Source organism: Colias croceus, chromosome 4, assembly GCF_905220415.1.
Source record: "Colias croceus chromosome 4, ilColCroc2.1".
NCBI classification, from domain to species: Eukaryota; Metazoa; Arthropoda; class Insecta; order Lepidoptera; family Pieridae; genus Colias; species Colias croceus.
The window spans coordinates 10,581,579-10,595,413 of NC_059540.1; the positions used below are offsets into that span (position 1 = coordinate 10,581,579).

A 13,835-nucleotide genomic window follows, 5' to 3' on the forward strand; every position below is an offset into this window, starting at 1 on the left:
CTGATCCGTGCACATTAAAATGCTTTGCGATTTAATTACCTATGTATATGTATGTTAGGTAATCAGTTCAGCTGTAATTTTTTATATCATGCCATAATAATGAAATGCTATTTTTCACAATATCTTTTAATTTTGTATGACATAAAAATTACATTTTCCTAATAATAGATATTCTTGCCTGCATTGCGTTTACTCATAGAAATATGGTATTTCCAATTTCTATTTCGTACTATAGAACACAAAACATAACGATACAATGTAACCTATGTTACACTTATAAGGGGTCATTATGTAATTACATTCACTACATATCCTACCTTTATTCTACAGAATAAATACGGAATAGTATTTCAACCACGAACGAAACCTCACAGTAAAGTGTAATGATAGCAAACATACGAAGCCATGGTAGAACTAGTTAACAGTTAAACCAACCTTGGATTTTACGTATCATCTGGTCTATATTACGGAATAAACTGCTGTTTAAAAGTTCAAAGTATAATTTCCTTGAATGCGTGGGCGAGTTTATTATTTCATTACAGCTTATTGTTATCCATCATTTTATGAATTTTCTAAAAACCAATCATAATCTCAATTTTTTCATTGATCGTAAATTATTCGAAACGTAAACAAAGGGATTAGAATATAGATAGGTACTTTATTGTGTATATAACGAATTACATAATATTGGATTAATAGAATTAAGTATTAAAATGATGAAGGTTAACAAAATGTAAGATCGATAATCCGATAGTCTCCTGGGCTAAGAGGCAATATTCTTAATTGACTTCAGATTTTCATAGACTTTAGACTATAATATATAGATGGCATTAAATTATAATTGAACTCAATAAGACGATATGAGCACACGCGAACAAATGTACGGAGAGAATAATGATATGCTGGACTGTCATGGCTGTTACAAATATCTGTAGTTGTTACTGCATGTATTTAAGGTGACTAGTAGAGCAAAACGCGAATTTGCTGCTAAATTATAATGCTTTAAAGTATATGATTAACCGCAGTAAAAAATCTCAGATAAATATATGATATTCTTCAGGAGATAAACTAGTTGGATAGTGTGTTGAAAACACAATACAACTTATTTTACTCGATAGAAAAAAATCTCAAAGGTACCTCTAAGATGCTTAAAAACCATACTAAACTACATGCAATCATTCTGTTTTTTCGGCAAATAATTCTACAAGCAACATACTAATATAATACTGTGGTATTTTTTTAGTCCAATCAATAGATTTCGTGTAAATCGCAAATTCTTATTCCCAAACCAAAAACGTACGCATGTGTGCGTGAACGCCTGTGTACCGACACTACCGGCCGAGGCCCGTTCGTAATGATTCGCGCATGGCGATTGGCGTCGGGCTGCAGCTGTGGCGCGGCGTGTGTGTGTGAGTGGAATGAAATGCTTGCTCAGGGCAGCGCCTTAATACAAACATAAAACAAGTATTATCTTAGAAGAGTTAAAAGCATATTAAAATGTAAAAAGCAATAATTCAGATTATCGATCAACTAATTCGAAGTATACGTATTCACAAAGGGTTTTAGTTTTGTTTACTTTAGACATATGTATTTTCATATCGTATATTATATCACATTAGCGACGCACACGCACTTCACCGGATAAATGACGTCCGAATCGCGAATTTTATTAACACGTTACGTATTTATTATTTCAAAAGAAAGCCGAATCAAATATTGCTTTTATTACCCCAGACTAGAGTCCTTGGAACGTAGACTAAATGCTAATACATATATAGTAATGCTAAAATTGTATGCTAGCATGCGATAAATTTTGCTGAAACACGTAACATTCACGACATAATTTATATTACTATTATTCTGTGATATTACGAACAAAAGAAAATAAATATGATTCGTATATTTGCAAAAATACCTCTAGTTTGTTACTCTGTTTCTCATATTATGCAATGACAATTAATAGAGAACATAATTATTGGCCAATGAAAAAATGCATTAATCATATCATTATTTAATAAGTGCACTGCAATTGAATATTATGCTGTTTTATGAAGGCTGTACGTTGTATGTATGTGCGTTACTGCTAACCCATGCATGACTTATGCATGCCATTTGCATAGGCAGCTGTGTCTGAGACCTACTCCTATTTTCGAGTTAAATTTTTTATTTAGCCAAGTGACAAATTATATTTAAGGGGCTGACAAGACCCAATTGATGATTGAGTAACAGTGTGCGCAAACGAGAGCACAAGCGGCAAGATCACTGTTACTGGGCGGAAAATATGTGATTTAAGGAAAATTGGGGGTCATATGCGAAATATGTTAGCGGTTCAGGTATGAATATGTTGACTTCGTGTTTTAAATTGCAGACCCGTACGTCAAAAAAATGAAGACATAGAATCGTTTAATGATGATTTTAAGACCAATCTTTGCAATTATTTTCTATCGAGCCGATTTCGTACAATTATGTATAGGAGTCCTTAGACGGTCTTCGAAAATATTCCAACAACTTCAATAGTAGCGCTAAATGAAAGGAGCATGAAATTAAAATAGAACAACAAAGTGGTTGAAAGTAATTTAAAAAGATTTGAAATAATCTTAGATCTATTCATACATTACAATTTACAATGCCAACGTTGTTTATTCATTTTCAAATGAAATAACGCGTTAAGAGACTACGTGCAACGCAAAGAGAAATTCTCAAATTAATATTCTCGCCAGCTCTGTGTATCCAAGATAAACATTTCAAATGATTTCAGAATCGAGATTGATACGCGCAGTTGCCAAAAAGTAGCGGCGTATTACCACACAATAATATCTACTGCACAGTGTTCGTATCTCTATCTTTAGCTAATCACAACAGAGGCAGGGCAGAGTGTTCGACTTCTGGCAGACGCCACCGCCGGCCAAATCTATTAATTATAATGGACATTTCTCTTGCCACATTAAAAGCTCAATCGCGTGATAGCAAAGTTTATCTATAGGTATTAAATTAGCATAATATACGGCTACTGTTTATATTACATTGCTTGTTGGCAGCGATACACTCGTAGCGAATTGTTTACGAGTGTTTCAATGTTCGAGTGGTAAATATAAATATAAGTCAACGTGAATTGGTAGTTTGTCTTATTCAGAAAATAGGTTGGGTACAAAACAATATTAGCAAGATGTAAAATAATATTTGTATTTGTAGCCCTATAAGAAAATTATGGATATATCGCTGTTGCAATCTTTAAAACTATACGCAACGGATTTAGTTATTTTTATAATACATTATATCTTGATGAGGGTAATAATTATTAAGTTTTCTACAAAGCGAGCAAAGGCGCCCACGGAGACCTATTAAAGTTATAAATATAATTGAAAAAATTAATGTTAGGTACGACAAAATTTGCGACACAGCATAATGATAATCAAGCCTGTAATTTATGAACCCCAAGCGAATAATGACGTAAGCATATCAAAGGGGACCCGGTGTCCTGCCTCCCTTAACAAGGGGATGGGGACACCGCGATCGATACGACAGGCACATGTTTCGTTTGACAGAAATGTGAAGCAATCTTGTTGTTGTTGTTTTTTTTTTGTGCCAGTATTGATTTTTATTTATTTTTTTTTATTTTTAGAATTGGATAACAAGTGGTTGAAAATTGTTGATAATGATTTGAATCGTTTCGAAAACTTCTTGCTGAATTTAATTCTACTGTTGTTTTAATAAAGGACGCATTAAACTACAAAAATTGTATTCCTCGTACCTATACGATACTTACGAATATATATGCATAGAAATGCATAATATATATATATTTGTTTATAAAACAAAAATGTAAGTACATCATTTATATACAAATGTTTTGTAAACATTTCCAATCCGATCTCGTACATATCGAATGCATGGGTTTGTTTATTTTTTGTTGTAATTCAAAGACTACTTTTGCGTTGGGCAACTAACTGCTAATTTGCCTAAAACATAGGCCGATAAAAAGGTTTCAAAGCTAACTTATTGAAATAAGCTAGTTGCTTTCCACATTTTTTATATACAAATACGCATGTCTATATTGGTAAGCGGTTATGAAGATCTACGACTTCCGAACCTATAAATCGCAGATTCGTTATAATGGAAAGTAAAATCTGCTATTTTAATATGTTAAATTAGCAGATACGAGCTCACTTTGCCGGCTATCGCAATATTTCATCGATTTTCCTTCAAAACTGTTTTCCTCAAAACTCCCCACCCATTTATCTACTCTTTAGAGCTGAATCTACTGAATTCCTTCCTAAGTGCTCGCCTTCATTTGAAGTTCCACTTCAAAAGAATATTTGAAAATTTCTAATAAAAACTTTTATAATATATTCTACCCACATCCCACACGAAAAAGGCAACTTATCCTAATAAAGTTTAAAGCGTCTGTCAATACTGTCTAGCTAGGTAGGTAAAAGGTTACAACAGAAAACAACAATTCTTTTTCGACTCACGTTCATAGATCCTAATGTGTTTTGAAACTTAACACTCTCTTAAGAAGCTCCATAGGTGAATAGAGCTTTTGTGCGAGTCTGAGTACTCTAATGGAACACGAGAGCGTAGGTTTTGATGTGAATCGTAGTATAGGTATGGGAAATATTGACGTTTATATTTTATAAAATTCTCAAGAAATTTAAGACATATAAAAGCTGTATAATAAATCACGGAGCCCACTCGCACTTTTAAGCGCATAAAACGGAGAGCTCCTCAAGACCTCCTTCCACCGTAGAATCAGACTTACCATGATCATAGAAAATATTATATGGAGACGTCACTGGGCGTTTGCCATGCATGCCAACATTAACACTTTTAACCATCAGCTTAATGCCTAATAATATTGCAGGTTTAGAGGAGATTAAAAAAAAATAAATTGTGCCCAGAATTTTTTTCAAGTTACCACAATTATAGGTATAGGAAAATTTTAACGTTTATCGTGTAAAATGACTTGTGATTTTTTTGGAGGTTACCTAACTAAGTAAGAAAAAAAGAGTATTTCTGCCAAATAACCTTAGTTACTATACAAATAACATCAGATATGAAAGGTGAGCAAAAAACTTTCACATCTTATAAACACATAAATATGTCTCACTTCGCGCAAAAATTGGCTCAGCTGTTTCGATGATTCTTCCGGTACCAGAAGACAAACAATAATAAAAATAATTTTTTACTTCAATTTACATAATATGTATTATCTTTTTAAGATTACCTTTATATAAATATTTAATTGGCTTAATTAATTATAATATCGGTTATTATACAGCTCAAAGCACTTTGGCATTTAGTAGCAACCCTAAGCCATTAAAAGCAGTATCCAATAAAAGCAGTGAGATTATAATATGTATGAAAAATCGATATACCATCATACTAACTAATAACCTAATCCTAGAATTATGTCCGAAGTAATTACCTAAAAGCCTTCGTAGCCATTTTAAATTAATCCTATACGTAAGCTACCATAATATTATACAAGGGAAAGTTTGTATGACATAATTATGGTTATTATTGTTTCACGCAAATAATTACATATTGTAGTAAACTAAGAATGACACGCTTTAAAAAGATAAATTAAATTGTTGTACTATCAAAGTTCCTAGATAAGTGTACAAAGTTTGAATTAAAGCTGTCCATTTAAAATTGGTCAAAATCGAGTCTTTAAGGAGTTGGCTACATACAAACATACCTACAGATGGAGCTAAGAAAGCATGTTAAAAACAGCTCATATAATCTGTATCCTAGTATCTGTATGGTACGGAGATAGACTATAGTCTGGATGAAATAATGCTACTTTTCATCGAATACCACGCGAGTAACACCGCGGTTTCTAGCTAGTAGTAACATAACTAACATGTGAAATCGATATCAATAAATATTAATTGTAAAACCAACTACGAACCAAAGATTTAGTTCACCCATTAGTTCAAATTATTTTATTTTCTTGTGTGAACTTTTATAGCCTTATTCTCCATAATATAATATTGTAATAATTATAATGTCGTGGTAATAATAAAAAAATAATTTAATTATGAGTACAATTTCAAATTTTATGATACCTATTTGCTGATTCGATATGCTCAACGGAGTTATACTTTTATATTTACTTGTACTGGGTACATACCTTAATTATATAATTACCTTAATTATATAAAAAGGCATTTCTTAAGCTCAAATTTTAGACTAGGATTCACGACGACAACTACAATCTTTCGATTGTGTAGAGCAGTTTAAAATTCTGTTCTATTAAGCAACCGAACTCAATAAACAATGCCCTACTAAAAATCGACTCAGGCTAGATAAAATTAATTGGCCACAGGAGCCACTAAGCAAAATGAAGGGTCAATCTAAAGACAAAGGCATCACCTCAGCGAGATCACCTTACACTCAATCTCAAGCACGGCCTTGGCCTGAAAGTCAACGTAGAGTAGATCTTGAGAACGCTCGCGACACTTCCCTTTCAAAACACCCCAAGTTTTTAGAGCATGGCTAAAATGCAGCGTCGAAATGTGAGGTGGAAAAAGTTGGGTTTTTTTCTAGTTTTGTTTTACTAGATTTAGTATAAGAAAAGTTTGTTAATATTGAAAAAAAAATGTATAAAATAAAACACAAATTGCTTTTTCTAATCTCTAACAACGGCCTTTCGTAGTAGAAAATTATTTTTAGCAGTTTACGCAAAGGCTATAAAATCGATAGTTATTACGTTACCGCATAAAATTAAATAAAAATATACGCAGTATTGAGTTAAAATATGTACGTCAAAGTATGAAAATATGACACAAGAAACACTTACGCTACTCTCCCGTATTCATCCCTCGGTACATCCTTTTCGACGCTGGTCTCCGAGAGCATCGATCTGAAGGCTGCCACTCGCGCCGCAATCTCTTCCTTCGGCAACCTGCGCAGCCACACCAAGGACACGCTCATTATTAAAAAAAACAAAAACCATAGACAACAATTTCAAAATTAGAACTGTTTGAAATAAATCAATTGTGCCGATTCGCAATGCCACAATTTACGTAGACTCTCTGCGAACAAGCGATGTGTAATGGAATCTTAAAAATAAATTTGCCGTTAGCGATCGTTCCACATCGCACCTGAACCTACCAATGCATGATACGGTGTTGTAATCGCGAAATTACTTTTCAGAAAAACAATAAAATGTGCGATAAGACGCGCATGGCGCGCGACTGTGGACTGAGCACGAGTAGTCAGTAGGGTTGGTTTTAATATTATAATATGAAGGGTGCTTCGTCCCGCTCCGGTGAATTATTGATTTCACTCGTGCGCAAGGGCTATTGCCCTTAGAATAGGGTGGACTAGTATAATAGAACCTTGGGGTGTCACAATAGGTGTCATAGAATATGAATCGATAAAACAAGTGCGTGCGCATGTAGGGTTTCATGAAATATATCACGCAGATTAGTTAGAGAACATAATGTGATAATGGATATATATTATATAAATCGAATAATATGAGCGAATGGGAGGAGGATAAAATTGTCTATTTATTTCTACGCTACAATATTCTTAACAACGACGCAACCTTATGCCGAAAGCCTATAAATTATGGCCCCCCTTAGGTATAATATTCGACACTACATTCGTATTTTAACTGAATTTAATATTACACCCAACCAAGATTATTTTTATTTATTTATTTATTTAATTATAGAACATGTGGCTTACAGACATGCCAAAGCACCACAATGCTATACGGTACAAAAAATTATTATACACACATTACAATTTACAATAATTATACGTGATAAAAAACACAAGAACACTGAAAGGAAAATACTTATAACTACACTTCATTTAACATTATGATAATACAAACAATAATAATATATATACGAATACGAGATAGTTCAACAATAAGAAAATTAATAGAAATCAATAGAAATATAAGAAATAAGACATATTACAAATACATTTAATCAGATTACTAATAAGAATTGCCATCGAGATAATCAATGAAAGACCATTTGCTCAAGCACATCGCGGTTATCAATTTTGGTATTGATTAACATATAATAATGCACCACCAAAAGAATCTTTCTCCTGAGTGCCAATGTATTGAATCCCACCATACCCAATACATACATCGATGGATAGAGATGTGGGTAATATCCATAGCAACGTTTGTATATACATCGCGCAAATTTACGTTGGATCCTCTCAATCATTAAGGAGTATGTCGTTTCATACGGGTCCCAGATCATAGCACCGTACTCCAATTTGCTACGTACATAGGCATTAAATAGAAGCATGGCAACTCTATTGTCAGTAAATTCTGAAGAAACTCGAATAATAAAGCCAAGCGTTTTATTAGCTTTTTTGCAAATATCCGTCATATGTGAGTGAAAGTCAAGTCTACTATCTACGATTAATCCTAGGTCACGTAAAGTGGAATGTCAAATAAATTATAGGTCATATAAAAAGGGGAACGGGATCGCGAGAAAGTCATCACTTTACACGTCTTGTCGGTGTTGAAAGGCAGGTGGTTTGTCCTGCTCCACTGAGCTATAGCATCGATGTCCTCTTGGAGAACTTCAGCGTCAGAAGGATTGCGAACCCTCAAAGAGAGCTTTAGATCATCCGCAAACATAAGGCACCTCGCAGCTCGTACGGTGCTGGGCAGATCGTTTATCATAAGCAGAAACAATGTTGGACCCAACGTACTTCCCTGACTTACTCCAGAACGCGTATAGTAATTATCTGATTCATGACCAGAAATACGCACAAACTGGCTACGGTCCCTCAGGTAGCTTGAGAAAAATTTTAGAAGCTTAGGAGTGAAACCTGCTGTAGCTAGCTTCTGGAGTAAAATGTCGTTATCAACCAGGTCAAAGGCTTTTTAAAATCAAAATAGACCGTATCAACTTGGTTACCAAGGTATAAGGTATTTGCTACAGTATAGATTTTCTTGCTACAGTATAAATTTTAAGAAAATCATCAGTACCCACATCTTATCAGAAAAAAAAAGATCACTAATGATTTTATAGATATAAGAAAAAATAAGACTATAGCGTTGATAATCGTACATACATCTTGTTGAACTAAATACGTAATTATTACATGTGAGCAAATTATAAATACTCTAATTAAAAAAAAAAGTAGTCGAAAATAGAGAGAAGTTACTTTTTCAATGATAATATGATAAAATAAAATTGCAAATGTTTTTAAAATTATCTTTTTAATGATTCGCTTGGGTCACATTATGATTGCTTCTAGATGTTTTTTTTCTGTTATTTTAATGCAAATAATAAACTGCATACCTATAATATAATTTAATTTCGCAATTAATTTTAGTCAAAAATTTAAAATTTCCAGTTTTAGTTTATATACATACGGTCTAAGATCCGAACATAAGGCGAAATTCAACGGCGTATAATTATGTTATTTATGTTATTGTTCTCGGCGTATAATTATGTTATTCCTTATGTTCGGATCTTAGACCAATATAATTCAAAATACAATGACAAAATCAAGCCTATTCAAAATTATCATAATTTTCAACATTAACCAGTAAAAAACCCAATAATCTTTCTGGAGATTATAATTAATTGTAATCTATCGGTGCAATTACATCAAACAAACATAGAGCTAGAACAAGAGCATTCTTTTGTGATCTTTAAGTGTAAACGAAAACTCGAACTCAGTGTTTTTCATTATTAGAACATAGAATCTTTCTGAACGCACTAAGAACAACAAAATAGTATGCCTGTTTACACTAAAAGAAATTGATATAGTGGGGTTAAAATGAGCATTCACTTGTTTGATGTAAATGCATCATAATAAAATCAAATCAAATCTACTAGAAGTTCTTACTACTGCTCTAAAAGTCAAACAGATTCTTTATTTATGATAGACAGCTGCGAGGAAAAAATTTTGCTTTGACTGAAGTGTTTATAAAAATAGATGAACAAAAAAATTGCTAATACCATGACAGTATTTCTTATATTTTCAACATTTTGAAGATTTAACCTTTAAATATTAAAAGTACTGCTAAATTATTATACACAAAGATAATTTCATAATCCACTAAATTATAATGAGGTAATTCCTTTAATCTAGAACACAGAGATATTATATGTTACTGAGATTTGTGTAAGAGTGTGTTTGATGATTATAATAAAAAATATGATGATAGATAGCCTATTAGATTCCCACAAATAACCCACCCGGGATAGTTAAAATAATCTGTGTGTGATTGATGGTTGATAACAAGAAAATGTACAACTTTGTAACTTTTTGCTCACTTACAACAAATAAAAGCTTTTTATATCAGTTTTATCAATCACAAGGTTAGGTTTCGCATAAGGTTCTATAGTAGGCTCATTTAAATTCTCAATTTCCATAGAAATAATAGTGAATCATCATGTGTTGCTAAGCATATAACTCGATAATGGATATTTGGTATACTTTTTATCTATCTAGTATACAATAATAAAACTAATTACACTAACAGAATTGATCTAGACAGGTAGAATGTATGAATAGATATTATGGTAATAAAACAGTATGATAACTATAATCTACATGTAGTAAGCAAATTGTTGCAATAAATATCATCAAAGAATAATAAAATTAGTAAGAAACTAAATGGAGAGAATTGTTTTCTTATTCATCACTATTACTCATTAATCATCACTAATTATCTAATATATTTTAATATTGCACTAAATTAGACTTTACAGCATTAAGAAACTGATATTATGTAAGTTTCATAGTGACTATTGTTACAGTAAATAAATATATTTCATAAATCATACGGTTCCTAAACCATTGACTGATTGATCGTATTAAAAATGAAAAGATGAGAGCAATTTAACCTAAAATGTTACAGTAAATAATAATCATACAACTCACCCCTGTTCTTCTAATTGATCCTCCAATTCGGTACATTTCACTTCCACCTTTCTTTTGCGTTCATGGTCAAGTATTTCGCGATTTGGTTGTTTGTTAGACGCCGAATCTAGTTTTGCAATTTCTTCTTCTGTGCGGTAATTGACAGAATCTTTAGTTCTCCTTACTGATGCCCAATTTCTTTGCACATAACCGTTTGTGCCTGACCCTCTTGGAGTCTGTAATCCGATCCCATTGTACATTTTGTCTGGGATAGATCTTAACTGAAAGTAAAATAGGTTTTAGGAAACAAATTGCGATTTGCGACTTCGCCAAGTAGTCAATTTGTATGAAAAAATGAAAATAGATATAAACGTATTGTTTTATCAGGTTAGTACGTTTAGTACTTTCTGTCGCAAAAAACTAGGTCAAACATATAAATATCTCACCAATAACGTGCAACTAAATTAAATTCTGCACATAAAACACACGTCCATTTTGATTGAAGAGTTTTGATTTTTTTTTTACGCTAGTGTCGTGCTCGGTGCTCCTGCCAAAATTGCCATTTGCCGTATTTTTTGTGAAAGAAAATATGTCTTGTCTATGAATTTATTTTAATAAAATTTTAATTTTGTGTTTTTATTATAAACCTGTACGTTGTTTGTAAGATTATAATTTAATATTTGATAATAACGTGATAGTTCCGCCAGGATGGATGCACCAATAGGCTATTCCATAAATTCCTATGACCATAGACAAAGTTTTGTTGTTGAGTTGTTGTCACTGTGGTTGTCACTCATTCCTGAAGTAAAAACATTGAGTAGGTAAAAAGAGGTTATGTGTTTATTTTGATTTCGGAAAATACCTAAGTAAAGTTTCAAGCAAAGCGATTTATCATTTAAATACACATTTATAAAAAAAAATATACTTATTTTCATAATGATTGACAAAATTTTATATAACACAATACTTTCTCAATCGTTTTCGCCTTGTGGAAAATATTTAGTAGCCGGTGATATTTATGGAGATATTGGTATTTTTGAGTAAGTTATTATTAAAACCTATTGCCATACATTGTTTAATGAATAAAGTTTTTTTTAAAGCTTAATTGTGTATTTTTCTTTCAGCTTAGATGGTATCTTGCGCCCCGATCCAGATTCTATTTCTCCCGACTTTAATAAACCGAAAAAAATACACAAAATCACTTCAGGCACTTCAATATGTAGCTTAGCAAGTATAGATAAGTTCTTGATAGCTGGTACAGTCAATGAAATACATGCTTGGGAATGGAAAGCAATCGTAAATCCAAAATTAAGTAAACCTTCTTGGACAATCAAGATAAAATCTCAGTCGTTTATGGAACAGTGTGATATAAACAGTTTATGGGTATCTGATGATGCTGAGAAATTGTATGCTGGCTGCGGAGATAATAAGGTGTATGTTTTTAATTTGGAAGATGGTAGTTTATTGACTAGTTATGAAGGCCATGAGAGTTATATACACTGCATTCATGGAAAGTAAGTGTTCTTACTTTTAAAACAATTTAGTTTTTATGATGCATATTATTTAAATGTTAATGAAATTTATGTATGAGTAAAATAAATAAAATGTAACATGTATCTTATAAATTTGATTAAAGCCAGATAATTTAGAATCAGTTTTAAATCACTACATAGTATAAAACAAAGTCGTTTTCTCTGTCCCTATGTATGCTTAAATCTTAGAAACTGCGCAACATATTTTTATGAGGTTTTTTTAGATAGAGTGATTCAAGAGGAATCTTTTAGTATATAATTTATTAGGTTTAGACAAACTGGGCAAAGCCTTGAGCGAGAAGCTATTTGTTATTAAACTAAATACATATCTACAAAACATTATGATTATGATGTTATAATATATTTTGTATAATGATTTTAAATAATTTAATCAAATATATGTCGTATATTTCCAGCAACAACCAATTGATATCAGCTGGTGAAGACGGTTTAGTAATGCTTTGGGATCATAGAACAGGGAAAGCTCACAATAAGATAGAACCACATAAGAATAGCAAGGTGTCTCGCCCAGATGTTGGCAAATGGGTCGGTGCTGCTTCTTTGGGAGAGGATTGGATTGTAAGTTGTTACATATCTCAATAAGTGGTCACATCAGATTCTTAATATAGCGAGCTATCAAAATATATATATTTCGAAGTAAAGTAAATGCACATCATAATAATCTAATATCTAACCATGGGAATGAGGTTGTGTAGCATTCAAATGCTTCTAAATGAGAGATTTTAAATACTGAAAAAATTCGATAATTTAATTCGTACCTGCGTTTTTTTTTTGACAAAAGAAAAAATGGCTATTGGCAAAAAAATGCGGGTTCGAATTCCGCCTCATAATCGAATTTTATCAATTCTTTAAAAATTACGCAATGCAAAGATAATTCTGCTAACAAATTCTTCTAATAAATCGTGAATTATTATTTTTTGTGTTTAATACAATCAGATATATTATTTGCAAAACTTAATTTAAATCCGTGACACAATTTACAAATAAATTAAAATTACAGGTATGTGGCGGTGGTCCACGTCTCGCGCTCTGGCATTTACGATCCCTCGACGCAGTGACCACCTTCGACATTCCCGACCACGGTATACACGTAGCATCCTTCCACGATGACTGTGTAGTCGCTGGGGGAACAGCCAAGCATTTGTACCAACTCAGTTACTCCGGAGAAATAAGAGTGGAACTACCAGTATCGTCAACTACAGTGTACTCTGCGATTATGCGATCAGAACCTAATAAAGTGTTAGCGATTGCTGGTTCCAGTCCAGATATTGATTTGTGCAGCACTTTCAATTATAGGGATCAAGTGTTGAGATTTGGATAAGATGGAAATATATTTTTTGCAAGTGATTTTTTTTGAGTTTTTTTTTTAGTTCTCAAGTAAACAGCAAATAAATTTTTTTTTGGCCAGTAGTGCTAGAA

The 13,835-nt window shown here is 32.4% G+C and overlaps 2 protein-coding genes across 11 annotated transcripts in view; one reads left to right on the forward strand and one right to left on the reverse strand.

The window, feature by feature from the left end:
- LOC123691442 (serine/arginine repetitive matrix protein 2) overlaps window positions 1-11,433 on the reverse strand; it is a 25,590-nt gene extending 14,157 nt beyond the window's left edge. For all 10 annotated transcript variants that reach the window (XM_045635831.1, XM_045635828.1, XM_045635836.1 and 7 more), the window contains exons 1-3: window positions 11,310-11,433; window positions 10,885-11,144; window positions 6,803-6,907 (exon numbers count right to left, since the gene is read on the reverse strand). In XM_045635831.1, coding sequence (XP_045491787.1) covers window positions 6,803-6,907; window positions 10,885-11,123 — 344 coding nt within the window. In that variant the 5' untranslated portion in view covers window positions 11,124-11,144; window positions 11,310-11,433. The remainder of the gene's footprint in view (window positions 1-6,802; window positions 6,908-10,884; window positions 11,145-11,309) is intronic.
- A 257-nt stretch (window positions 11,434-11,690) lies between these two features.
- On the forward strand, window positions 11,691-13,763 carry LOC123691446 (THO complex subunit 6). The gene is made up of 4 exons (XM_045635846.1): window positions 11,691-11,903; window positions 11,988-12,377; window positions 12,812-12,974; window positions 13,417-13,763. Exons 1-4 carry the CDS (start codon window positions 11,800-11,802, stop codon window positions 13,735-13,737), a joined length of 978 nt encoding a protein of 325 aa, XP_045491802.1. The 5' UTR covers window positions 11,691-11,799; the 3' UTR covers window positions 13,738-13,763.
- The last annotated feature ends 72 nt before the right edge of the window (window positions 13,764-13,835 follow it).

Coding starts and splice junctions, on each gene's coding strand:
- LOC123691446 (XM_045635846.1), top strand. CDS start 11,800: ATGATTGACAAAATTTTATATAACACAATACTTTCTCAATCGTTTTCG. Junction 12,378..12,811: donor ATACACTGCATTCATGGAAA/GTAAGTGTTCTT, acceptor GTATATTTCCAG/CAACAACCAATTGATATCAG. Junction 12,975..13,416: donor CTTTGGGAGAGGATTGGATT/GTAAGTTGTTAC, acceptor TTAAAATTACAG/GTATGTGGCGGTGGTCCACG.